General features: G+C 39.0%; 1 protein-coding gene across 1 annotated transcript; it reads right to left on the reverse strand.

Annotated features, from left to right (window-relative positions):
• Positions 1-5,614: 5,614 nt before the first annotated feature.
• On the reverse strand, positions 5,615-11,745 carry LOC133516463 (odorant receptor 67c-like). Its single transcript, XM_061849423.1, has 7 exons — positions 11,182-11,745; positions 10,710-10,878; positions 10,052-10,148; positions 9,007-9,111; positions 8,654-8,742; positions 7,655-7,721; positions 5,615-5,875 (listed from the first exon to the last, which is right to left on the reverse strand). Exons 1-7 carry the CDS (start codon positions 11,618-11,620, stop codon positions 5,822-5,824), a joined length of 1,020 nt encoding a protein of 339 aa, XP_061705407.1. The 5' UTR covers positions 11,621-11,745; the 3' UTR covers positions 5,615-5,821.
• Between the last annotated feature and the right edge of the window lie 342 nt (positions 11,746-12,087).

A 12,087-nucleotide genomic window follows, 5' to 3' on the forward strand; every position in this document is an offset into this window, starting at 1 on the left:
CACAATATTCAAATGGTGTAGAGAAAATGACTTGTCCATTAATCCGAGCAAGACGGTAATAGTACCATTCACAAGGAAACGAAAGCTCGAAAAGCTCACAGAACCAAGACTTAATGGACAAACAATACCATTCTCAGACGAGGTCAAGTACCTAGGGGTCACTTTCGACCAAAAGTTAACTTGGAACCCTCACCTAAGAAATATTATACAAAAAGCGAAAATGGCCATGTGGTCATGCTGTCGAATGGCAGGAGCAAGATGGGGCATAAGACCCAAAATTGCTATGTGGTTATACACAGCGGTTGTGAGGCCCATAATTACCTACGCCTCCGCAGTCTGGTGTAACAAAACCAACCAAAAGACGGCAATAGAAACTCTAAACAGCCTGCAGCGCACGGCTTGTTTAACAGCAACAGGCGCCTTCTCCTCGACACCGGGAGCGGCCCTAGACGCACTGCTGGATATTATACCACTCCACTTGCAGGTGCAAAAGGAGGCTAAGCAGTGCGTCTACAGAATATGCACGCTAAACAGGCCAAAATGGCGCTCTCAAGCATTAACCAAACTAAAGGCCTGGGTTTTTGCAAATAGAACCCTTAGCATGCCCACCGATGACACGCACACTGAATGTCAATTTACTAAACTGTACACAGTAGAAATACCTCCTAGAGACAAATGGACCAACAACCAAATGTACGTCGAAGAGGGAAGCCATATTTGGTACACGGATGGTTCCAAGAAAGGCATTGATGTAGGATGTGGGATCTATGGTGAGAGACCTAAGCTCAGAGCCAGCGTCAGCATGGGCACACAGGCCTCAATCTTCCAGGCTGAAGTCTACGCCATCAACAAATGTGCGGAGATTAACCTGGATAAAAACCTACGACACCAACATATCTACATCAACTCAGACAGCCAGGCTGCTCTGCTGGCACTAGAATCCCTTGAGTCAAACTCAAAACTAGTCCAGAACTGTAAAACAAACCTCAATGCACTGGCAAACTCCAACAAAGTCACACTTAGATGGGTACCAGGGCACTCCGACATTAACGGAAACGAAGAAGCGGATGAACTTGCTAGAAAGGGCGCAGACACACCCCTGGTCGGCCCAGAACCGTTCTGTGGAATCACAAAACGGGATGCATATTCACTGCTCAGCAATTTAGAAAAAATAAGGGCAAACGATTGGTGGAAGTTCGTAAAAGGACAAGAACACTCGAAAGCTCTAATCAAAGGGTTCAACAGCAAAACTGCTAGGGAGCTTCTAGGGCTCAAAAGATACAAAGCCTGCGCGGTGACCAGAATTTTGACTGGACACTGTAAATTGAACAAACACATGTTTCAAATCGGAAAGAAACAAGACGCGACATGCAGGTTCTGCCATGAGTCAGAGGAGACTGCAATGCACATTCTCTGCTCCTGTGGACCACTAATGTCAAAAAGAAGTACCCACCTAGGGCGGCACGTATTGCAACCCTATGAGGTACAGAACATTACGGCCCAAAGAATCTGGAATTTCCTGGATTCAACGGGCATCAGTAATGAACTTTAAAGGGCTGTCACAATAGACCAATGCCTGGTCGACGTGGCATTCAAAGGCCCACAAACTACAATAATAATAATGTGTAGGTGCAGCGGTGGAAGGTTTAGCATGACCTCCATGGCTGCAGTCGGGGTAGACCTCGTGCAGCCAGTGGTGGCCGCGCATGCGAGCCTTTGAAGTCTTTGTAGTTTGTCTCGTACGTTGCCTAGGTTTGTTCTTGGCCACCAAACCAGAGCACCGTAACAGAGTAAGGGGCGGATTATCGTCTTATAGAGCCAGAGGGTAATTTTCGGGTTGAGTCCCCACCTCTTACCAATCATCCTTCTGCACTGCCAGAAGACAACTCCCGCCTTGTCTATCCGTTTGTTGATGTGGTTGTTCCAATTGAGTTTATTGTCGAGAGTTAGTCCTAAGTACTTAACTTCATCGGACAGCTGTAGCTCAGTTTGGAAAAGTGTTGGTCTGGTAAAGTTGGTCGCACCTTTATATGGGACAGTCAAAATTTTTTTCGCGATTTCGGAATTGGTCCCATAGTAAAAGTTGTTAAGTATGACCTATAAAGTCGCTGCGCAGAGTATGACTGGTGGTTAAAAGTTCACCCTGTATAAAATTTTTAAGTAAAAAGAAATATGTACCTACCTATGATTAAGACGAAAAAAGAGACTAAACGTCGAAGTAAGGTAACATTATTGTGTCTGGTTTTTATAATTTTAATTATAATTTCAGTAATTAAAACCGATACTCTATAAATTCCATTCAATACGTATCGTAACAGTCACCACAGTTTCGACCGGTAAAAGCCAGTTATCGTTACCCATGCGCAAATAAATGAGTGTAGCTTCATTGTTTATTACTCGATCTGTATGTTTTAAGGCTCATTATATTCCTTGATAATGAAGCAATATGTTTTATATAAAACAAAATTTGCGAAATGCTAATATTTACGGAGATTTTTACAAAATAAAAAATAATAATTTTATAAAAAAACTGTTTTTTGTGATTATTTTTTTTCCTATAGGTTTCACGTAAATGTTTGTAGAAAAGGAAATAATCTCCATAATATAAGCTATTATTTGACACCTCGATGATTAAAATCGGTTAAGTGGTTTTCGAGATACACCGCCAAAAAGAATAGGTCCGGCCGCCATCTTTGTGACGTCATTACTATCCCCTCCACCATTTTTCCGCTTTACTACCGCATGTACGGTGATCAGGAGAACTGTCCGAACACATTGATACCGGTTGTGGGTAAGGCCGAGCTGAGTCAATTAAATCTGGCCTCGGAGCGGTTTGGCGACCGTACTATTGATATAAAGTCGAGCATCGTAGCATTACAATCGTTGTCAAATATAAACCATCTAATTATCGATATTGGTTTTTAACAAGGTACAAATAAGGTTGTTTTGGAACGCAAACGTAACTTTGTGAATTGACAATGTTGCTTACAGGGGGCCTACCGCGAACACTGAAGTTTGCAAATTACGGGCATCTTTCTCTGTCACTCTTAATTACGTATCAATTGGAGTAAAAGAGAAAGGTGCCCGTAAATTGCAAAATTTGGTGTTCGCGGTAGGCCCTCAGTTAGGGTAACGGAGTATGAGTTTTATGTGCTTGTGATAAGGTTGATAAGGGGTGTATGTTACAAGTCCCTTGGAAACCTGAACGGATAGTTTTTCTTGGGCATTGTTTGAGTTGGTCGCACGGAGACCAGTTCGAATGAAGACGATATCAACGGAAGTGATGATTATAAACTAAGAATCGCTGCAACCGTTAGAGCTTAGATTATTTTGTATACAACATTAGAGAATGTGTTTGTAGATGGGTAGAATAAATAAGCAGGAAAATCTGACAAAGTGCTGCTAAGAAATTTAACCCCCCTTGCATTGAAAGTGGTATGATTTCCCTGCATCTGACTGTACTGGTACCTGCCTGTATGGCCTCCACATGAAACAGGCGGTTTTATTGGGTACCATTGCATAGTACTATGACGTCACACTTCGTGTTTCCTGTAGGAACCAACTACATACATGTAGATTACTCTGATCAGATCAAGATTTCGGATCCACACAGAACAAATATGTGAAGAACAGATATAATTGCTTTTATTGACTCTATAATATTTTAGGCATTCATTTTCTAATCTTACTTATGAATTATGGTATTTTTCAAACAGCTTGGATACGGTGACATCTGACATCGTACCTACCCAAGCTGTTTGAAAAATACTATAGTATGCTTATTTGCTACAATTCTGTTGTCAAGTATGTATAAAATGGTCACATTTTCAGAAGAGCCCTAAAAGTATATATTAATACTAGAATTTAGTATCGGTCTTGACTAACACTAGTATATTTGGGTCAGTCCGACTTGCACCTGCCGCTCTCCTTTCTCGACTTCTATAAATACCTACTCCGCGTAGCTTATTCGGGCTTCATATGGCGCTGGGGCTCGGTTTGATATGCACCTAAGGCGAAGCCAGACGTACAATATATACTTTGATCCATCAATATGGTAATTTGACTACAGGCTACAGGTTGGCTTAGTTGGTAGTGACCCTGCCTGCGAAGCCGATGGTCCTGGGTTCGCATCCCGGTAAGGGAAAACATATGTGTGATGAACACAGATATTTGTTCCTGAGTCATGAATGTTTTCTATGTATTTGTCTATTATATATATCGTTGTCTGAGTACCCGCGACAAAAGCCTTCTTGAGCTTACTGCGAGACTTAGTCAATCTGTGTAAGAATGTACTATAATATTTATTATATTTTAAATACTGACAACTCACGTTATGTTCACGCAATACAATGGGTAGGCTACACGTGCAATAGGTATTAGTTTAGTATATTGACGGGTGTCAATATTTATCACAAACTGCCATTACGGAATCCAGAAATCTAGTCCTCCATCCACCAATATACTTACTAGACTAGACGAACAATAATAAATATCACAATATTTGATAAATATCATTAAATCACAGTATCTATTGTAGCATTTGCCTAACTAAGACGTCTTATTCGGGCTTCATATGGCGCTGGGACTCTGTTTGACATGCACCTAAGACGTGAGTCCTTCATTCTCAAAAGCCGTAGATTATTCAGGCTTCATAATATGGCGCTGTGACTCTGTTTGACATGCACCTATAACGCCGTAGCTTATTCGGGCTTTATATGGCGCTGCGACTCTGTTTGACATACATCTAAGACGTTCGCCCTTCATCAATTCATCATCAAAACGCCATAGCTTAGTCGGGTTATATATGGCGCTGTGACTCTGTTTGACATGCACCTAAGACGTGAGCCCTTCATCCTCAAAAGCCGTAGATTATTCAGGCTTCATATGGCGCTGGGGCTCCGTTTGACATGCATCTAAGACGTTGGCCCTTCATCATCTAATCGCGTGTCTGTCAGGCAAGGTTCCTATATTTATACTACTATTTTTTTTAACAAAAATCGGTAATAGAGTTTTTTTTTGCAAATCGTGAGGTTTCCGAACTAGCTATCCTATCAGTTAAATCGTCGCGGGAACAACATACTAAGTACCTTTAATATTAATATATATCTATGTAGTGCCTAGAATCGCACATTTTACACGCGCAAACAAATGTAAAAATCATGGAGGTGTAAATAAAAGTGTTGGTTGTTACATAATGTATTTAATTATTATTTTGTTGCCTAGATAACGTTGACATTAAAGTGCATACATATATTTTGAATAAATATTATTTCAAAAATTAAGTCTCTCCTCACAGTAAGGTAGGTACAGTCAGAAGCAAATAGTGATGGCCAAAGTGGCCAAATACGTCGAAACACACCTTTATGAACATAGAAATAAGAATGTCTTCCGATATATTTGACCGCTTTGACTCTTACTATATATTTGACTCTGATTGTACCTGCGCCAAAGAAGGCCCATCATTATTTTTATTTTTCTTATGTTTATTATGAAGTTTTGTCTATGGTGAAATTTTCAAAGAAAGCAAGCTTCAGAACCGGGGCCCTTCTTAGGCGCGGGTAACTTATTTAAGGCGGGATTCTACCAGCGTGCGATACAAGCATATTCAGTACAAAAATGCTTGTGCGTGCTGCACACTGGTGGAATCCCGCCTTTACAAACACATGACATACTAGTCTGAACTGGTCATTGGTAGACCTTATGTCTTTGCAATTAGGTTTAACATAGGTTTATAATTATGAATCGTATTTTAACCGTGTGGATAAAGGATTATGATGGTTAAATATTTTAAAAACAGTAAAAAAAATTGTTTTGCCCTTGTTTACTTGTAAACAGTCTTTAGAAGGGCGAAGAGAGACCACGACCGACTGAGTATCTGAAATGAAAAAGTAAATAAAAAAGTTTTGTAACTTGGAGGCCAAACCCTAACAAATAAATTATGTAGTATGTTAGTATCTACAATTAATGACATTTTAACTATTATCAGTTTGAGCACAGAATAAATAATAGAACTGCTACTGCCGTACAAAAATGACACTTCCTACAAAACTGAAGTTTGACAGCGATTCAGCGACGAATTATGCTGTCCCTTTCTAATGTATGGCACTATCCCTTTCGGCCATTTAGGGTTGTCAAAATTTAAGTCATTATCTTATCTGCGGTCGTGCACGTATAGGGACGTCAAGTTGTGCCAACCCTAATAATTGCTCGGAGCAATGCCGAGCCGAAAAGAGCCGAGAAAAGCCGAACAGAGGAGTGTCGCCCCACTGGTTTGAGTGATAGATATAAAATAAAAATAAAGTCAATATGGGTAGGGTTGCCATACGTCCCGTATATACGGGACTGTGGCCGTATTGCTATTTGCGCTAAACACTAATCAATGTGTAAACAGGCCAGAAACGAGACTTTTAATATTCATATTATGAAGAAACAAATGTATGACATAACATTGCGTTCGCCTCTTACTGTGTCAGAAAATAACGTATGGTGTGTCACGGCAAGCGTGACTAGCGTGACCAATAATACCTACATGCTGACTCAGAAAACTCAGAATTGAAATTTCCTGTACACATTAAATATCTGTATGGGGAGTTCCAGTTCCAGTACTGTGAAGGTTGGAAACCATCACAGTCTTTTTGAAGATAACTGGCAACAGTTATAGATTTGAATTCAGAACTATCGCCCTGCCAGATAAATAAAGATCTGCAGACGGGCATTCGGAAGGTGGCAACCATCAGAAATAGTCGATATGTGTGATTGAAGAAAAAATATATAATATCAGAAATCTACGTCTGCGTTTATATTCGCCACCATAGTTATACCGCATTTCCTTATTACAGTACACATTATAAATTTCAGTGAGGGCCTGTTCACAGTTCACACATTGATTAGTATTAAGTGCGAGCTCATACATTTGCTACTAAACGCAGTTACGCAACGCCAACGTTATACCAAAAGTATACCCGGATAAAGTGCCCAAAATATGTATAAACGACCTTATTGAAAATGAAAATGAAAATGATTTTTGAAAATGAAAATGAAAATGATTTTATTTCATAAATGTTGGGTACACATATGACAAACAAGGTTGGGTCTTCCTAGTAGGTAAGAAATACCTGTGTCAGGAAGTCCCGCTCCTCCATAATAGACAGTGGTTGTTTGTAACAATTGTAACTCTCTAATTAATTATCTATAACTTAAAAACTAGAAGTACTTATTACTCATTACGACGACAGAGCAGTTGTAGTAATAATAATAGCCTTGCTCATACATTACAGTAGTGTGTACATATTTTTGGCACTTTATCCGATGGATATTTAATACCTGGGCAGTACCATCAGCCGTAAAAGTGCGTGCCGACTTTATCAATGATGAATTCATTCATAATTTCTCCATGCAATTTCGCAGCTTTTAATACCTACTCGCACTAACACTAATCAATGTAAAAACTAGGGTTTGTATTAAAGTGTTAAGTACACACACACACACATTGCGGGGATCATTCTCTTTTACTCCGATGAAGGCGTAATTAGAGTGACAGAGAAAGATGCCCGCAATTTGCGAACTTCAATGTTCGCAGTTATAGCCCAGAGCGACGGCCAATGAGCGCAATGAATGATCCTATCTTGTACAGCGGCAGCGTTCCAAGACTTACCGTAGTGAATGCTGTCAAATTGACATCCGCGAACCGGGCAGCTGTCAGTTTACATGGCCTACGTGATCTGCGAATCGAAAAAAATATTATTTATAAAACTACATATACTCGTAGGTACATACTATTTCGTGTGTAGTTTGTTAAATTAAAAATGTGCTACTTTTTGTAGCGGTGAAGTTAAATAACCCCCTAAAATAAGAAATAAGTAGTTTACAACATTAATGGCGGCAAGTGCTATAATTGTTCAAAATTTTAGCTATCTACGTCAAACGGTCTCTGAGAAAACAACATTTACTTACAGCTTACTTTGATAAAGATATTCTACAGAATCTGAATCAACGAAGTGAGCTTGCAAGCCCATTCTTCCAACTTCCAAGTTTTACCACAGCGTATAAACTTTCTCGATTCGGCGTACAAGTTTTCTTTTAGTGGAATGAAAACTTTATAGACATTACACGTAGTAAAAAGTAATCTAAGAAAAGTACGGAATGAGGATTTTGTTTAAGTAGGTATATTTTGGAAAGCTGAAAGGTAACGCGCATGTGAGGCGATATTAGTCATGCAGATAAAGTTAGACCAAGCTAGCTTGGCAGCGATTTTGATAGCACATCGGACTATGCAAGTGTTATGTTAAACGTCATAATTTCATAGAAGTTTGACATTCAAAATAACACTTGCTGTCAAAATCGCTCCCAAGTTGCCAACTTAGCTTGGTCTAGTTTTAACAAAATTTCAATTTTCGGTGGCCGGAATAGGCTCTAAAAGTCAGGTCTATAATTGACGCCATGCGCTGAGTATAGCGTCACATTACATTGTCTTGGAAGACAGCAACACTTCTTTGCCCGCCCTAAGCATCCAGCCGGGATTTAATACCAAGCCAGGCAGGTGTTCCCAGATTAAAGCCGTACAAAACAAATATTCGTAAAATGTCCTGGCCGTGTAAAAGTCAGTCTACTCGATATTGAAATAGGTGCTAAGTCCTATATATTGAATTCTTACTTGGTCAACACAAGCAGCACATTCCTCTTCGTACGCTGATCCGCTTGATACCACGCACTGTTGTAGATGGCGTCGCTTATTTCCATGCTCTGAAACCAGACCACTATTGTTGTTATTTCTGGGGGCACTACCTACCTTTTCTCAAAGAGCTTCGTGGTTTTATTTAACCCTCATAACTTGGGTTTGGTTTATACCAGATAAAAAAAAATGGGGTATGATGCAAACTCTACACCTTAGTCAAAAATGTAGCTTGCCCGTTACTTAGGCTCATGGACAAGAACGCCGTGAACGAGATCACCAGGCCCATGTCCTCCGCTGACTGGAAACATCATCATCATCACCCGATTCCATACCGATTTCATCAGCATGTCGCCGAAGTAGCACAGGAGGAAGATCTGCGTGAGGCTCATAGACAGGAACGCCATGAACGAGATCACCACGCCCATGTCTTCCACCGACTGGAAATATCATCATCATCATCCGAAAAGACGAGATTAAACAAGATTCAATTTTTTGTGACAAAGTCGCAAAATGACATGGTCGGATAATGTGGTAGAACTAAATAGTACAATATCAACGTTTGTCAAATCGAACAAACCGTTGATATGTGTTAGTCGTTATTTTGACATTTTTGTTTGTTGGAAAGAGACAAAGTTTAACAGAGCTTTGTTAAGAGATTGTGATTCAGTTTCATGAATAATGGGGTTTGACATGAAATGTAACAAAAAATTGTAAAGTTTATATTAATAATACAACGTTTTACAGTAGGTACAATATGGCCCTTTAAATTTTCGACATACGCACGTATAGTGCTAGTTACAGCACTAGGGCGATGAAATAGCACTATATGTAGTGTAAAAAATATTACGTTTCTTTCACAGCATTGACACTGACATACCTATTGGCTCGTAGTGACAAAACACAACACAGTATGTTTCAAAATAGAGAAAACGCAATATACACTTTCATGTGGATCTTGACATTAAATTAAACCCTTTTCTAGGCATAGTACGATTATCGACCATACGTGTCAGTTTCAACCTTAGTAAGAAAGAAGAAATTTACTTTTATTCAACTATACTATACATATACTATACTATACATTACTTTCACAATAATAATAATAAATTATAATAAATAATAATTTTACAGAAGTTGACAAACGTTCGACATTGCGTGCTTCCGTAATGGATACTAATTAATTTCTTTCACCATTTGCTTCAGTTGATGCATTTTTAACAAACTTATAAAAAGGAGGAGGTTAATTATGTTCGATTTGCTTCTTTATTTGGGTTCACCGAGTATTATTAACCCTAATGTCCAACCACCGCCGGTAAGAATTACTACTGCATTAAAGCACGACTTTGACACAAAACAACGTAAAGTAGCAAACTTTACCGTAACGTTAAACGCGCTGAGACAAATGAGAACGGAACTGGTGACGATGTTGAAGAGGGTAGATTTGGAGTACAGGATTTCCACTTGGTCTGCTAAGCTGAAACATGGAAAAACCCTGAAAATGTACTACTACTAGTAGCACTAGTAGTAGTAGCTAGTAGTAGATTAGCTAGCTAGGCCACTGGGCAAAAAATCACAACGATAATGTCGTAGCCACATTGTTTATGTCGCCGGGACAGTAACCTGCAGCGGCTGCAGCTCCAACTCCAAGGCATTGGGCTGAATGAATGCCATAAGCGATCGACAGCCCGCCTGTTTCCGGCCGGGCATCCCTGCACTTCATCTATCTTCATATGTATGATGTAATCAAAATAGAGACCTCTGGAAAACAGGGAGTCTAATCGAGATCAAAACATGACATAATTTCGGTGCGTGATGGCAGTCGCAACAGCATCCTACGAATGATAGCGGATAGTGTTGACTGTCTCTACTTGTCGCACTGTGAGGGATTGCATTCCCCCATTAGTATTGTTTTATTTTTAAATTAAGAATCAAATATTTGCTGTACCTACTAACCCTTTAGTTTGTAAGTTCTGCTAATAAAAATATGTGCACGTGTTTACATGAAAAAATAAAATATTCATTATCATTTACTAACTGTATCAAATCCTGGTGCCTTTTAACGACTTCAACAAACTGACTTCCCTCTCTCTCGCCCACTGCATTCTGGAACCTCCGCTGCAGGATACGGAAGTGCATCCTCATGTAGACGCAGAATGCGAAGAAGAACGTGTCCGTGCCAAAAGTGTTGAAGAACGCTATGAAAGCTAAAACGGTTGAAGAGTTTAAAAATAAGTTAACACATTTGATTAAGACTATTTGTATTTTAAGAAAAAGACAACAGAATTTAACGAATCATATGTTGAATCATCGACGTATTCACAGTAGTTTTGGGTTAGATAACCATGTTTACTATTAACTGCAACTGTTTTTGTAAAAAATATCAAATACCTACTTAAGATGAGGTTCTTATTTAGGCACTGGGCCTTACATGGGCCAGGTAAGTACTTTATATATTTATTATGTTCAAACAGTTCAATACGTTTCAATGTGTATAATAAAATACTGACTTGACCAAACTAGATGAAAATAGACGAACGGCCACACAGCTTTACTGTAGGGATTGAAGAAATACTTGACATTAAAAGGAAACGTGACTTTATAAGTCCCCGTTTGCCAATACTCCCATCCCATCGCTGAAATAGGTTGCAAACAAAATGCCACTACCACCCCCAAACATATCGTTAAGTCCAATATTATCAATTTTTTTAGGAATTTGTTCGATTCATTAACGTTTCTTTGTACGACATCGTTTAAATCTTTATTTTCAATTGTTTTTTCGTCAATAATTCTTTTATCGTCAACTTCAGGATGTATGCTTTTAATTTTTTTAACAACTTCGATTAATACATCTTGGTGAACGTAGAAAAATGTAGCCTTTACTGAGGAAAGTAGACAGATTGTCGCACAAGGTGCTATGTAGGAGAGTTCTAAGAAACCCTTCCCCATCTGTATTCCTTCTACCAGCCAAAACAGTTCGCCCAGGGTGTCTGAATGGAGCCAGAGGAAATTTATTTGAAACAATATTTTAAACAGAGGATCCCAACTTCCCGGCTCTAGCTTAACTCCGGAGATGAGTAGAGTGAACTTGGTGATTTTCAGGGCTTCGTCAACCTCTTTTGATGACATTTTGAATTACTTGCCGTTTATTTAAACCCAAATTAAAGTTTTTATAGAAATGTATTGTTGGACTTGCGTTTGTCACGAAAACTAGCACAATTATGACTTATTTCTTCCTATATATATATTTTTTGTAATTGAAGCCTATATTAACAATGGAAATGAATCGAAACTAAACTTATTCTTTTTCATGTAAAATTACATGTTATTGTTATTCCGTTTGATATCGCATGCCCTATAAATTAGTGACTCCTTGAAATTAAAGAGTTGTTTCGATTAAAGAATAACAAATCCTC

Source organism: Cydia pomonella, chromosome 3 (assembly GCF_033807575.1).
Source record: "Cydia pomonella isolate Wapato2018A chromosome 3, ilCydPomo1, whole genome shotgun sequence".
Classification (NCBI taxonomy): Eukaryota; Metazoa; Arthropoda; class Insecta; order Lepidoptera; family Tortricidae; genus Cydia; species Cydia pomonella.

Coding starts and splice junctions, on each gene's coding strand:
- LOC133516463 (XM_061849423.1), bottom strand. CDS start 11,620: ATGGGGAAGGGTTTCTTAGAACTCTCCTACATAGCACCTTGTGCGACA. Junction 10,879..11,181: donor TTTTCATCTAGTTTGGTCAA/GTCAGTATTTTA, acceptor CAACCGTTTTAG/CTTTCATAGCGTTCTTCAAC. Junction 10,149..10,709: donor AGGCACCAGGATTTGATACA/GTTAGTAAATGA, acceptor TCCATGTTTCAG/CTTAGCAGACCAAGTGGAAA.